At 35.4% G+C, this 16,483-nt stretch overlaps 1 protein-coding gene across 1 annotated transcript; it reads left to right on the top strand.

Moving 5' to 3' along the window:
* Window positions 1-1,969: 1,969 nt before the first annotated feature.
* On the top strand, window positions 1,970-11,755 carry LOC129746485 (neuronal acetylcholine receptor subunit alpha-4-like). The gene is made up of 6 exons (XM_055740147.1): window positions 1,970-2,223; window positions 2,299-2,471; window positions 10,274-10,321; window positions 10,390-10,505; window positions 10,573-10,940; window positions 10,997-11,755. The coding sequence occupies exons 1-6, from the start codon at window positions 2,136-2,138 to the stop codon at window positions 11,578-11,580; spliced, it is 1,377 nt and encodes a 458-aa protein (XP_055596122.1). The 5' UTR covers window positions 1,970-2,135; the 3' UTR covers window positions 11,581-11,755.
* Window positions 11,756-16,483: the final 4,728 nt, after the last annotated feature.

A 16,483-nucleotide genomic window follows, 5' to 3' on the forward strand; every position in this document is an offset into this window, starting at 1 on the left:
ATCTATTGAATGCTCAATTGGGAATCTTTTTGTTCATAAAAACAAGTATCTTGAAATTGATACCAACAGTGCGAATACGAACAACGGTTGCTTTGATAATTTTGTATGTTATTTGACGTTGAAGTTGTTGAATACTCAAACCATTGACCCCCATGGAGGGTGTACAAGCTATTTTAGTCGCCTGTTATGATACCCCTTCTCAGAAGGGAGCAGCACTGAACGTATAGAAAGAATTTTCGATAAGTTACATGGGTCTGCCTGGGGGCACTTAGCACGACCTTACTGCACTCACGGAACACCGGTGTCTTTTATAAAGCGGCAATAGTGATACCGGCACTGGGGAACAAATAACTTTCTGGTATCACTACACTAAACCTCACTCGGCCGACCAGCTAGGAAAACGAATCGTGTAGTCCTCTAGCTGATCGTTGATTTCGGTACAAGAAACTGATGGGGGTCTGGCCTCCCGATTGCGGTAGAAACGTGGTCACTTTGGGCACGTGACGTCGCTGTCGCTTATAAAAACCACTTGACCCGAACCCAAATTTTTCATCAAATCAGCCACGAGCTATAGGTGCAGCCCGTATTTATTAATTTGTTGTTATCTCCCTCTTCTTTTCTACTTCCCGCTTGTCGTGTTGCTGTCCCCTTCGTTGAATACGTTGAACACGAACGCTTACAAACTATTTACAAAGATGGCTAGTGTCGGACTTACAAACGGTTAACATTTACGCCTACTCTGTGCATCCCATATAAAAAATAACTCTAAGAACAAAATTAACACAAAATTATGAAAAATATAATAATTTGATGAATATAAAAAAACAAACAAAATGAAAACTTATAAATAACAAAAACCTATTCAAATAAATAATCAACTAAATAAATAAACAAAATGAATAGAAACGCGAATGACACCAGCCGAATAATACTACAAATAATATAAATAACAAACAAAATTACATCTAAATTGGCCCATAAACCAAAACATCATTGTAACCCATCAAATGGATGGTTACAAAGTTCAGAAAAATTTAACATTGGATTTTCAATATTCCTTGATTCTTGCAGTAATCTTCATGTTAAACAAACCACAATCCTAACATGTAGCATAGAAAAGCTATTCGATGTTAAACAAACAAAATGTTTTTCAAAAATGTGTTTTAATTATAGCGATTTCATGAATTTTTTCATGAATTACTTAGCTTCTTTCATGTTTGCAAAAAATGAAGCTTAAGAATAGGCAAAACCAATTATTTAAGAAAAATTTCATTTCAAGCCTATTTGAATTTTCCGGATGAATTTATATGCAAAAATTCCTTCTCCCATACATATTTCCATGCAAAATTAAAATTCTGGAATCAACAAAATCATCTCAAATTTTACACTAATGTTTAGTGACCCAAAAGGCATCGAAAAAACGCAAAATGTCAATTTTCGCAGGGGTTTTTTGTGCGTATTCCCCCTATCGATTTTATTATCTTCAATATTCGGCTTTCATTTAAGGACCCGAACTGCCAGGTTCACAAAATCAGGTTTCAGCTATCGAGCTCACAATAATAAATTACGATGTAACTATGAATTTTTCGAATGCCACTTAGAAATGATTTATAAACATTAACACAAAATGCTTTTAAGAACCCGCAAGTGGTATCCGTCTATCTGTGGCAAAATACTACGATTAGTGAATTCATTCACTACAGCGGGTTGGGTAGGATGCAACCGAGCTGATGCAGTTCTAATTCTGATGGATGTAATTTTAATGACGTCACGGCTTTCGTGAAGCGCATTCGTGATGGTGTTGTGACATACAGTTGGATAGCTGATGGGATGGATCGTTGGATCTGTAACTAACTAGGTTGGTATTAGGAGAGACAATTTTACGCCAAATGATGACAATGACAATGACAGAGGTCGCTCGTTCCTCGTAAAGATGCAGTTTCGGAATGCCGGCGGGCTCAATTTAGACTTCTGGACGACTCAACTGGTTCGTCCCACGGCATGTGTTTGTTGATAACGAACGGTCGGATGCGATAGATCGCGCGCGATAATCAGTCCAGTTCGCGATAGTCAGCTGGGTAGGAGGTCACCAGATACTCGGAAGTTTCTTATACGGTGTTCGATAAATTTCGGTCATGTCGATAGTTGATCAACGCTTGTGGAAAAATGTGTTCTTGATAGTTTTGGGCTTGTATCTAATTTGTGATTTTCATTATGCAAATGGTATTCAAAGCATAGAACCAATAGTTTTGTGATTGTGATAAATCTTGGTTTCCTGTTCTTGATTTCCTTTCGAAGGGTCAGCAGAAAAGTTCAACTGTGCAAATGGAGGAAAAGATAATGCAACAGATCATGTTCTGAAAAATGCTCTACTCTGCGGAACCGGATACAACCCACAGCAGAGGCCCGTGAAAAGTCAACAGGACCGACTTGCCATGTATATTGGTGCAGACATAAGGAATGTAGAGTTGGTGAGTTGAGCCAAGGTGTTGTGTGGTCAAACTGTGCTAAACAGAAAGATTTAGAAGTGGACATTATTCTAAAATACACAGTCTATATAAAGCTTGGCAGATCGCCCGGTTTTACTTAGACTTGCCCGGATATTTAATACTAAATTTGGGGAAAGTCTGGTCCGGCCGTATAGCCTGGATTTCGTTGGAAATGCCCGAAAAAATTTCCTTTATTCACAAAATCAAACAAAAAACTTAAACAAAATTGCTATTAATTTTGATTTTTGCGTGCAAAACGACGTTTTTTGAGAAGGTTTTTTTTTTAAATTATCATGATCAATTTTTAAGAAGACTAGAAAACCATTTGAAATCTGATGATGTATTTCGATGAAAAAAAATCTACAATTGTTTTCCTTCTTGATTTTTGTTAAATAATTTCTGGATTTTGACCAAATTTGCCCGGTTGAAAATTATGCCAGCTTTTAAGATAAAAATTGCCTGGGCCGGATGCGTGATTGAAAAATTCTGGCATCCCTAGTTTATATTGTAGATTAAAATATCATGATCATTTATGATGATTTATGATTGCTTTGTTCAATTTTTCTAGTCGACACCCTTTGGTGAATTTTCGTTAAAAGAAATAAGGGAAAGGAAGGAGTTCTGTACATTTCCAATGGAAGGTCATAATATAAGTTAACCTGGAAAAATGTACAGTTCCCTTCTAAGTGGACTTCAGGCGTTTTTTCGGCCGGAAATGGCGGTCAAAAACTTTAGTGTGGATATGGTTTTGCATTCGTTTTCTTTATCGAATCATCTTCAATTTTTGCAAAAAATTATTCAAAATGTTCTGTTAACCGGATTTTTTTTCCATGGAGGCAAAAAATTTGGGTAAAAGCCTCTTTTCAAGTTTTTTCTTCATTTTATTTTTCAATTTTTCATCAATTTTCACAAAAAAATACCATTCATTCAGCCGCTCCCGCTGCGAATTTGCCTGCAGCTCCACGGCCAGTGGAGTTGAATACGCTTTCTAGCATGTTTGTCCATTTTCGGCAAACACTTTTAAACTGTTTAGCCGGTTGCACTGGTTTTCCTACTCAGCGCCAGCAGCAATGTATCTACTTTTTTCTTCGGTCTTCTTCTTCAGCATCCTTTGAAGTTTCTTTTTTATCTGTGTAAAATCTCAAAAATCTGTATTGAAATCTGTATCTGATTTTATTATTCTGAATATTAACGCTGCACAATGGTGACCTTTAAAATGTGTAGCGCGCTAAATTGAACTACATTTCAGATTACTGCGAAAATCGGATTGTCAAATCAGTGTCATTTGCATCTGTCATTTTGCAACATGCGAACCACCACTTTTTGGTTTAATTTTGTACGAATGACCGCAATTGCAAAAATTGAACGAAACTTTGAATGCAACAGACAATATGTTGTGCATTTAAATCATATTTTTAGAAACGTGACTGGTGACCTGGCAGCAAAACACAGACTTCCGAAAATCTAGAACTTCACTTTTCCTTTGTCGGAAGTCTGTCGAAAGCAGGAAGTCTGAACTTCGGAAGTTAAATTTAGTGATGGCGCGATTGTAAGGTCGCACAAAGTCCGGTGTAGAATCTTTCGTTAAATATATCGATATGTCTTCTTCTTGGGTTTAACACGAACAATGACATGAATGCTACAAAGATGGTATAGTGTCACTAATAAAACTTAAAAAAAAAAACTATCGATTGGGATCAGAAATCTGTGCTCATTCTCTGTTATAAAACAGTTGCTGTACTCAGTTATATCGTAGTATACTGCGAGAAAAATGGATTTTAATATCCGATCTTGGAATATGATTTTCGAACAAAGGTTCTTCTTCTTCGTTGTTGTTGGACATCGAATGTCAGACCAGTTGTCAACGAGATAAGTTTCAAAACTGTGACCAAACCCTTGCTTCGGTTCCAATCTTGGATCGTTGGATCATCAAAATGATTATTATCGATTAACTCAAAATATCTTGAAAAATATAGTTGATTTGCTGAAAATCTGTATAAAATCTGTATAAATTTTCAATTATCTGTAATCCGTATATACAGATTCTTGGTTTAAAAATTTCAAAAAAATCTGTATGATTACAGAAAAATCTGTATATGTGGTAACACTGCTACTCACGATAGTCTACACGGTAATTTTAAATTATTTAGAGACTGATTTGTTTTGGTTCAGGAGCCGCAGCACATATGAAGATAAAAACAACTGAGTTGGAATCATTCAAAATTTTGAGTTGTTTTCATCTAGCAAGTTCCAAATCCTGGATTTAGCAAAGACGCACACTTTTTCGAGCAAAATATATAAAAACAACTCAGAGAGATCCAAAAAACAAAATGTTTGTTTGGATGCGCGGTCTTAGTGTACCCAGTGCGTGCAGTTGATGGGCAAATAAAGGTAAGTACAACTTTTAATTAAATAATAGATCCTGTAATAGATAATATCCGATATATTTTACAAATGGACGAAATTTGTTTTGTTATTTTCGTTCTTTTATGTTTCCCTTTAGGTTAGTTTCTAATGGATGCGAAGCAACTTTCCGTAACTGGAATCGTTGGAAGTTTCGGCTGAACAGCAGATGCCTGAGAATGTGTTTGAAAGAAAATGCTGGTTGCTGATCGTCACTACGATGAAAAACAGACAACGGGTAAGATTTTAAAATTTACGAGAAATGTTTATTTTCAGCATACTCAACCTAGTTTTTCCTCTCCAGGTCTGTTCCCACCAGATTTCGCAGGAGAATCTTGTTTTCATCAGCAGCAATTTTCGTTCGTCGAACCAGAACGACTATTTCGATGGTGGCGGGGACGATGGCAGCGGCAACTTTAAGGTTTTCTTCCCTCCAGGGCAGGCAGTCGAGGTAGAGGAAGCCGAAGTCTTTTCAACTCAAAATCCTCAAATAGTATGGACCGAGTTGCCTACGACGAAAGTGGCGGCGACAGAAGTTTGCGTGGCCAAGGAGGAGGCGGGCAATCTTATCGGTGACCAAGGGAAGAACAGCCATGATCGGTACTACCGGAAGTTTAAGCATCAACAGCAGAAAATAATTGATACCACTCACGAACTTCGGTGAAAAAATAGACCAGAAATAAACATATTTTGTGACATTCTTTTTCATGAACTTATTTTGCAATTCCAAAAAATTTCTTTTAAAAAAACATAGTTCCTTTCGAAAGCGTATCAAAATGTTATAAAATTCTGAGTTGTAATGATTCAGAACGTTTAGACGCTCCTTAAAAATTCCTGATTAAAAACAACTCAGAATTCGCGAAAACCCGTATTATTCATTTCTGAGTTGTGCCGATCTAATCAAAATTTGAGTTTTCCCAGTTTTGGAGTATTTTGAAATGTTTTCCTTCAAATCTGAGTCGAGGAGAATAAGAGTGTAGAGAATAAGCGAAAAAAAATATGTACAAATAATGTCTGTTACTTTATTTCTTATTAAAATAAAGATTTTAAACATTGATCAACTTTCTCGAAGATCGCAAAACATTTTGACTTCTGAAAAAAAAAAGTATTCCTTTTGTTTACATTTACCTATACGGGAATGTTGACGAACTTTTAATGAAGAAACCAATTTGTATTTAAGATATTTTTAATACGGAAGTCAAATGAATCTTCAATAAATTTGTAAATGAAAGAAAACTTAAGATGCAATTTCTTTAGTAATGTCCGAAATACCTACATGATTTTTTTTGGAATTTTCAAAAATTATCGAATTTAACTTTATAAATAATTGTAAATCTAAAGTTTGAACATGTTCTCAGAGTATGTTGTTAGATTGAATGGAGAATAATAAACAAATTCAGAATAAGTATTTATCATTCATGTAGTTTTATTGGTTCATCAGTTATAAATGATTGATTTCATTCGAATCTGATTCATTTTTAAACTAATGAATCCATATCACCATAAGTAGATTTGAATGATGAAATCTGTCAAAATATTCGAGTTAAAATATAATTTATGACCGGCATTCGATCAGACCTAAAGTTCATAACAAAAATATGCTCATACGCTTATGATCTTAGTTTTACCATGCTCTTTCACGTGGAAAAGGAATTCTTCATGAATAACCAATAAGTCACACAATCGCAACCAATTTGCAAATTATAGTTTGAGGGGAATCGTGGGCCATATTTTGTGAAGTATCTTGGGCCACCTTTATTATTTTATGTTTTTATACACATTCAGAACTTAAAATACGTTTTTTTCTATATGTAAAGTTTTGAAGAGTTATGAAAAATATTTTGTCCATCCTATATAAGGAATTTTGCCGAAACGTTCGCAAGCCAGGTTTTAGGATATATTCGATAATACACAATTCTCTTTTTTATTTCCTCATCTGAAATTGCTTTAAAATAATTAAATGAATTATGGAGTTTCAGTTTTGAGTCATCTATAAACTTTGAATGTTATTTGGTCAATTTGGATTAAGTGGCCCACGATTCCTCAAAGTTTTTCAAATTCAAAAAAAAAACTTTTTTTTAGAACAGACAGAACTCGGAAAAATTAATTTATTTAAATAAAAAAAATCCAAATGATATCTTAAAAATGTAGAAAACCTTTCCATTTATGTTTTTCTTTTTATCTTTTATAATAAAGAAGTTATGGAGCAAAGAAAAAAAGTGGCCAAAAATACCCTACACTGCTCTACATAAAAACTTATAAAAAGGTAAAATCTACCGGATAAAAAGGTGAATGCTCGTGAAATCCAAAAAGGTAACTTTTACCTCGTCGAGGTAAAGTTTACCTGAACCGAGTTGACAAAAAGATAGAGTTCACCTAGAAAAAAGGTAAATCCAGAAAAGGTAAATCTTACCTCGTAGCAAGGTGAAATTTACCTGAACTTGAGCAAAATGAATAGGTAAAGTTCACCAAGAAAAAAGATAAATACAAAAAAGGGTACTTTCAACCTCTTCGAGGTAAAACTTATGTACCTCGAAGCGAGATGAAGTTTACCTGGATTGAGCTAAACAAATCCGAACAATTCACCTAGAAAATAGGGTAATTGATTTCTGAAACCGTTTATTGAGGTTGAGGTGTTATTTCATTGAGGAACAAACTGAACATGCGCAAAATGTGAAAATCGGAATAGTACGGTAAATGTAGCTTAAATTTCATTTAGTTGTGCTAGTTCTCATAAACCTTACTTCCGTAACAGATTGGCGCAGTGAGCTTCTAAAATGTTTTCCACATCATTCCGGAATACAAGCAACTTTACTTTTGGTGTATTTTGGATTTGTATACGAGGGGTAGGCGGATTAATCTTATAATTCGAGAAATTTTCGAACTAGCTGTAAGAAATCTTTGGACCAAGTTTTGCTAAATTATGAAAACGTTTATTCCCCTATGCACACTAGACTTCTGTAGAACCGAGCCAACTGATGGTTTTCGTACCAATTTATAAATTTCCTAAAGGAAATTTCCCGCTTAACAACTTTGTCCAAGACCGTTACTTCGTATCTTATTGGTCAAAAAAGTTCTAAGCTGTTTAAAAGGGGTATGTCTTTTCGCATTGTTAAACAATAAATTCAATTGATATCACTGCTGGGTGCCTAGCGAGGTATTGCATGACTACTTTTCATGCAATACTTTGCGGGGCTCCAGCAGTGATGTCAATGGAATTTATTGTTTAACAATGCAAAAAGACATACCCCTGTTAAACAGCTAATAACTTTTTTGCCCAATAAGATACGAAGTTATGGTCTTTAACAAAGTCGTTCAGCGGAAAATTTCCTTTAGGAAATTTATAAATTGGCATAAAAACCATCAGCTGGCTCGGGTCCACAGAAAAAACAAAAATTATGTAGATTTTTCAGTACAAATTATTAAATTTTGTCATACAAACCTAAAAGCTAAAATTTACTCATGTAAACGTTACTTAAAAATTCTGCAAAAAATCATGGATCAAAACGAAACTTTTGAGACCCCAGGGTTTGAGAAATTCAAAAATGACCCCAAATCGACTCAGTCTAATGCACACTCTACATTTGGATGGCGGTCATAATAGACATGTCGAATTTAAAAAATCGGCAATAAGTTTTTTGAACTTTTTTGGTCATTTTCATTATTTAGGGTTAGTTGCCGTACCTTAGACCTTCACCATACTTTGGTTCTATTTGACTGAAAACAGGTAAAAATCCAGGTAATAATTTTATATGAAATACTAAATCTCATCCTTCAACATCAACATAAAAAGTTACTACTTTGTTTTAGACAGCGCTTTAAGTGGAAAGAAACTTCTAACATTCTGTGTGGTTAAGAAAACATAAACTGTAATATTTTCAACTATTTTTTGTTATTTATTTTGTTTTAGTCATTTTTGTAATTTTTTTTGAAATTAACTTTTTTAATAGTTTTTTCTGTTTTTTAATAATTTTAGAACCATCCTAGAGGAAATGAACCAAGGGAGAATAATTAAGTTTTAGAAGCCTTTGAACATTCAATTAGATTACATTAGGTCCGCAACGATTTGTAATTAATTTGAGTTTTTGAAATAACATCAGATATTGACATTCCAGACAGTTCTTAGTCATTTGGCATCAACATTAAAATTTAAATTTTCTCGATTTCCCTTGGTCGTCCCGCCCTTCCCCCGTAAGCTGAAGGCTTCTTTTTTTTCCTGTAGGGGAGAGCCCACTGCGACCAGTAGTTGATCTATTGTGGTATTTACCCCGCGTTACTATTTATATGATGTCAGGTTCACCTGCAGGCTTCTTACTAACTTAATATAAGTTTCAAGCAAAGTTTAGAGGATTATTAATACAAAGCAATGATCGTTAGAACTTTGGCATTCCTTGGAATGTAAGATTTTTTTTTATTCATTCAGACACAAGATCATGTGGTAACGTGAAAATGATTTGGTTTGGGATTAAGACAAATTTTTCATTTTGTCAATGAGTCATAGAGCTCCTGAAAATCTGAATTTGTGTTGATCATCATTAACACGTTCGTCACCATGGGACCCATATTCGGGTGACGGGTGTATTTCCTGGGAGGCCCCGTCACATCAAAAACGTGTGACACTCTCTTACTCATGTTAGCCGCTCAGTTTAGCGTTTAGCCACACGTTAAAAATCTTGGATTCTCCCTCTTTTCTTAATCGCTCCGAGAATTTCTTTGGCCCGACTAGTAAAACTACCAAAATGAGCGTAGCGACGAACGTGTTAATAACTTAAGCAGTATGCTTAAGGTTGCCAGAATTTTTTCCACTCCCATCCAGGCCTAGCAATTCCGGTCATTTTTTCAAAAAAACCTGGCAAAATCCGGGCATGGATTTCAATTTTGCAAATCCAAAAACCGGGCAAAAACCGGGCAAAATTTAGGTGTTATTATATATAAAAGCAAAGAAAAAATGCAAAAAAATCGAAATTGATATTTTATTAATTAATTGCGGACTTCCAACAACTTTTTGGAACACTTAAATATTTAAAGGTTTATAAAAGTAAATCAGCGAAATTATTTGAAACAACCGTTGAAAATTTCCATACCGATAATCGATTTTGCTGAAACTTACTCAAAAACTTTGATTTTTTTTTTGGTTTCTTTGTGAAAATTGTGGGAAAATCCGGGCAATATCCGGACTTTTTTCACGATAACCGGGCAACCGGGCCGGACCGGACTTTCTCGAAATTTTGCATCAAATATCCGGGCAAACCCGGATAAAACCGGGCAATCTGGCAAGCTTAAGTATGCTTTATTCAATTTTCAAAATTTATTTTTGTTTGGATTATTACGTAGAAATCATATCAGTAGAAGTACAAATACATAACTTTTGCTTTTTTTAGGTTCACAATTCACAAATCAAACTTGAAGTTGCTGTTGAACTTTCCATGGTAGGTTTTTTAATAAATATTTCAAGTCCCTTTTTGAAATGTTTTAGTTTTAAATTATTAAATTTCAGCAATGGTACGATGTCTATTTACATTGGAACAAGGTAGAGCATGAAAACGTTCACACCGTAAAAGTGTCCACTGAAGACATCTGGACACCAAAATTGACTGCCAAATCGCTTCGAAAGTTGGTTTTATGAGAATATAAGGTCATAGTTTGGTTCGAGTAACTATTGAGGTTTGTCTCATTCCAGGAAACCTGTTCAAAATACCGATAACCACTGCCTTAAACACAACTGTCATTTGAGCTCGGATGGAGAAGTTATCTACACCATGTTGTGTACCTTCCAGTTGGACTGTCTGGATAGCTCACATCATTGGGCTTTCGATACTAGGGCGTGTCCTTTGCGAATTTTCACCTCCGGCTATGATATCAACAAGCTGTCTTTGTTCCATTTCCAGAGAAGGCTGTCCTATTCGGTGGCTGGAGTGTTGCCATACAAGATCACCTCGTTTCAGATGGCCATCGTCAACAATACGGTGATTCCGGAGTTTCGGATGGACATCGTGGTGGAGCGGATGGTGGGTCCTCATCTGGTTGTGTTCCTTGTGATAATAATTTGTGAGTAATCGATTTAATAGGCTTCGAAGTACGAGTTAACATTCTGTATTTTACAGTTTTGATGATACTCAATCTTATGATAACTTGGTTTCGAGTTAACACTACTCTTCGAGCTGTACTAACGATAACGTCGCTCGGTGTTCACGTTGTCTATACAGTGATATTATACTGGTATTCGATCAACAAAATGGAACCTGCCTTCGGACTGGCCAACCTACTCATGGGATCGCTGATCATAAGCATTTTCCTGGCCACAGTTTTCACCTATTCGGAAAGAATGGCCAAACGGGATAGCACCACTACAGTTCCTCGTATCCTCAAAACCATGCATCATCTGTTAAACAAGAATCCAAAGTTGAAATTGTTAACTCACATAGGGTACATCAATCTGGACAACGTGTCCCTGGAATCTTCGTCCGAACCGGTGGCAAAAAATACACCCGTAAATCATCATCATCTGGAAGCAGATAGCCACTCGGAGTTGCCGATTGAAACCGTCGAATCCTCAGCTGATTCCGATTCAGAAGAAGTCGATCCCTCTAATCTGGAGTGGAACGTATTTCTGCTACCATTCGATAGAATTGTGTTCTACGCCATGGTTACAATCTATGCCCTGATGTTGTTCATTTGGTTCATTTAGATTTATGGAATTTGAAGCATTATCAATTAAATGGTGTTTTAGATGGAGGAAGTTCAAAGTAGATTAGAGAAAAGTAGTTTAATATCGGATACATAAACAACGATAATGATTTACTGATATTTCAACCAAAAACATTGAATTGCACTATGAAGCAAATCTGAAAAAAACGTGAATATATGCTTTATAGGCTTTCCCGATAATTTTTTTATATTTCAAAGGAAATACTGAGAAAACTTCTTATTCTAAACATTTATTTAAGGGGGCGGGGGGGGGGGTTTAGGTTCTGACACTTTCAAAAAATCGATTTTTTTTATTTTTTTATTTTCTTATTGTAAAACATTTCAAGAATGTTGTGTCAAATTTTCAAGTCAATTGAAGCAAAACTGTAGAATTTATAGGCCTTTATCTTCTCCTATCTAATACTGCAAGAAAGCAAGAGCAGAAACTTCAAACGCGTTTTTCTCGAAAGCACATTTTTAAAGTCCGTGGACATCGTCATTTGAAAACTACTTATCCGATTCTTTTCAAATTTGGAACATATTTTCTACATATAAAATACCAGACCCCAACGTTTTTCTTTTTAATTTGGGGAGATTTAACAGATAAAAAATGGCGGATTTTTTCGTGAAAAATCGTAGTTTTTATTTCAAACAGCCACAAAAATTTCATAAAATTTTTTTTAAGTTAAATAAAAACGTTGGGGTCCAGACTTCAGATGATTCTGTGCTAAGATACAGTGTCCACCGCAAATCCTGTTTTCTAAAAGGCATCTGCTCTGTCACCGGTTCAGTTTTCAATATTTTTCCACGAAAAAATTACTAAATGTTCTTTTAACAATGCTTTGTATAATGCAAAAAATTTGAATACATTTGTTTGAACGATAGCTCTAGAAAAAAATCGTGAAAATGGTGTTTTTTTTACCCGTTAGCCAAATCGACAGATGAAACAAGTCAAGCTGTATCACTATTATTCAGTTGACTTCATCGAGTTTAATTTGCTGCTTGATTATACGGCAGAAAACGCTCATCTTGCCCTGATTAAAAATGCTCTGTTGGCACCAGGTCAACAAATTTAAGTAAAAACGCGTTTTAAAATGGATTAAAGTGAAAAATAAAAAAATTTATGATGGTGAAAATTGAGAAACAATGTTGAAAAACATGTTGCAGTGCGTACATTTCAGATCAATATTATTTAAAGGTCATAAAAGCTTATTTGGTGGTGCTCAAAAATTATATATTTTCGTCACTTGAGAACCTAACTGGTTATTATTTTGTATTTCTGTAAAGATGAAAAGGATATTTCTTTTTTGGTGAAAAATTAATACAATAGGTAGTACGAAACAAACCCTCATGAAAATTTGTTTAAGAAAATACGTACTTTTGTAGAAAAAAGGAGTGCTTATTTTGCTCTGGGTGCTCGTTATGCCCTTATCTCCCCTAGGAGTAATTTAAACCGACAATTGGAAGGTTCGGCGCTCACCATCTGACTAACGAAAACGGCCTTAGACCAAGGTTGTCGAAATCACAGATAAATCTATAATTTCATAGAATTTCGAGCAAATTTTTATCACAGAATCTATGTCACAAACATAGTATTTTGATATATTTTCGTATTTCACAGAATTTTTGAATTCGTAATCGATTTTCAAAATTATAATGTTTTTAAACAATGTGAAATTTATATTTCTTACTTTGAATCAGAAAAATATGTTGAGATTGGTAATGTTAACACCCACCCGTCTCTGAAATTTTTACCTGTAACAGTCCCTGGACTGTCAAATTGACACTTCACACTTAAAACTACTTTAATTCTCTTGTTTCTCAATCGATTTTTACAAAATTTATAGTATTGAAAATTGTGTAAATCAAATACGTTTTTGAGACATTGGTCACCTAAAAAACTTCAATTTTTCATTCAATTTTTCATTATTCATCCAAAGTCTAAGAAAAAAAAAATCAAAATTACATGCTCCGGAAAAAACGGTAGATCAGCTACGGAGCTGAAGTTAGAAGCTGTATATAATTTGGCACATTTTTCCATCTTAAGATTTTCAAAATACGAAACACAGAATTTTTTGACGAATGTTCCGAGGAAGCTGTTTTAACTTTTTGTCAATTTGAAATTTCTTAGATTTTCTAACAATTTAATTCAACTTTGCACTGGATTTTGAGTATATTCAGGCAAGATTTTTGCAAGAAATTTATATTCACCAGAAAGGAAATTTCATACCGGTTCTAATTATATATTACGGTGTAATTATTACTATTTATTGGTGTAAGTGCTGGAATACTTATGATTGACACTCTAGGGACAGTACCGGTAGCACATCAGGTACGGATGAGGGTTAAAACAATATCTGTAAAATGCAAAATCTTTAAATATGTCTAAGAAAAACATTATAAACAAAGTAAAATAAGTAGGTACTAAATATGTCTAAAGCATGAGAAAAATTAATAAAAAAGTGCAATACATGTTCGAAGAATGGGAAAAATGATAGAAACAAGAGTTTATTTTTACGAATAAGCTAACAAACCTGTTTAATTTTGACAAATTTAAATGTTCGTGCGTGTTAAAAAAATTCAAGAGACCTGCAATTCAGATTATTTTTTAACGGTCGTGTTTTTTCCAACGTCGCGTTTTCTCGTTTGTATTTTCGCGAATATCAATTTTGATGAATTTAGGGTGTTTTGGAGATTTCTGTTTAAAAAGATACATATTACAAGTGGTTGAAATGCATCCAAATAATTGAAATAGATGCTTTTTACTTCTAATTTTGGTGTTCTGTTGTGCTTGGCGAATCGTGCGTGAAGAAAATCAATCGGTGGTTATAAAAAAAGGAATTCTATTTCCGGTCGTCGTGATTTTCATAATTTAAATCAAATAAGTTAAGTTTCGGTTGGAGGGATATTGATGATCTTGTGATTGTGCATCAATCGATTAGTGTATTTCCGTTAAAATTTTTGTTCTCTTTGCTCATGTAGATTTCTCCGAGTAGAAGAACGAAAAAAAAAAAACAAACTGGAAGTCTGAGCAACATTTACTATCGGCTCGTATTTGCTGAACAGAGTCTAAGGTAAAAGCAAACAATCAATTGGCAGTTGATGTTAGGCGGTTGAAACTGAGGGAACAGTGATGTTGAGAACATGTGAATGAAACCAATTTGAAGATGATCGGAACCAGAAAAAATATGGAGATAGCCCCAGCAGGAACTTTAGGAGTTTGGTGAGATCGTTTCTTTTTAAAATTACTCTTTTAACCCTTATTCGTCCCAGATTTTTCCCATTTACCAATCAATCAATAGTGTTAAATTTTAGCAAAATATCATATGAAGCGTTTGGTAGGGATCTCCACGCTTCATTCCTCCTTTGTTCCTGTATCTTTCGCGGTTTTCATCACATGGTTGGCCTGGCCGTAGTAGAATCTGCAATGCATGGTAATATGTAACAGATAATACGCTGAAAAGAAAGAAAAAAAAAAAAAGGATCAGGAAGGATTGGGTTGATGATTAATACGTCCAAGACAAAGTACATGCTGGCCTGCGGATCCGAGACCGACCGAACCCGCTTGTCCAGTAATAACAAGGTCACGATCGACGGCGACGAGCTGGAGATAGTCGAAGACTGGTGACCGCAGACAATGACACCAGCCGTGAGATCCGGAGGCGAATTATCAGCGGAAGTCGTGCCTACTATGGACTCCACAAGCAACTGCGGTCGAGAAGACTTAGCCCTCGCACGAAGTGTAACCTGTATACGACGCTCATTAGACCGGTTGTTCTCTACGGGCACGAGACATGGATATTGCTCGAGGAGGACCTGCGTACACTCGGAGTATTCGAGCGACGAGTGTTAAGAACCATCTTTGGCGGCGTACAGGAGAACGGAGTGTGGAGGCGAAGGATGAACCACGAGCTCGCGCGACTCTACGGTGAACCCAGTATCCAGAAGGTGGTGAAAGCTGGCCGGATACGCTTGGCGGGACATGTTGAGAGAATGCCGGACGACTGTCCTGCAAAACAGGTGTTCGCTACGAATCCGGTAGGAACAAGACGAGCGGGGGCGCAACGAGCGAGGTGGTTAGACCAAGTGGAGCGTGATCTGGCGAACGTGGGATGCCCGAGAAATTGGAGAACGGTTGCCATGGACCGAGTGAATTTTAGGAATTATGTTCGCCAAGTTATGTCGTGAGACGGAATACTATGTAAATAAATAAATAAACGCTGAAAAGAAAAATGAAAGACGCAAGTCTTCCATTTTCTAGGATGCCTACATGTTTTGGCCATGTTGATGTAAGAAGAAGAAGAAGAAGAAGAAGAAGAAGAAGAGACCTGCAATTCAGATTATTTTAGAACTTCAATTTAAAACTCGATATCGTGAATAAGATAGTTATTCCCTATTGATGATGAATAACAATTTTAATTAAGGTATAATTTGTGGGCTCGGCATAATATCCTTCAATCATTCAGATTGAACTTTCTACGTGCTTTTTAATAAAAAAAATTAAGATTAAACATGTTTTTCAGAATTCGAATTGAGAATTCAAAGCATGATGCAAACCTGCCCGTACGCAAGCCACAACGTTCAAAACCAGCAGCACTCACAGACAGACTCGATCAACGTTACTCTTTTCCCCCAGCGTTCGGTTCAGACAAAGATTTGTGAGATCCGAAAGAGCGCTTGAGTGAATCGTTGAAGAGTGTATCGCGATTGAGTGAGCGAGTGGATTTTGACCATCCTTGATTCAGATAACTTACTTGTTCAAGGTATTCTTAAAAGTATTCTAAAAAACTGAGTCATAGAATTTAAATTGAAGTTTCAAACTTGTTGCATCACACTGAAAATCTGATTGAGTATTTAAGTTTTTATTGCAGGAATTTAAATAACATTTTAAGTCTCAAATTTAT

Source organism: Uranotaenia lowii, chromosome 2 (assembly GCF_029784155.1).
Source record: "Uranotaenia lowii strain MFRU-FL chromosome 2, ASM2978415v1, whole genome shotgun sequence".
NCBI classification, from domain to species: Eukaryota; Metazoa; Arthropoda; class Insecta; order Diptera; family Culicidae; genus Uranotaenia; species Uranotaenia lowii.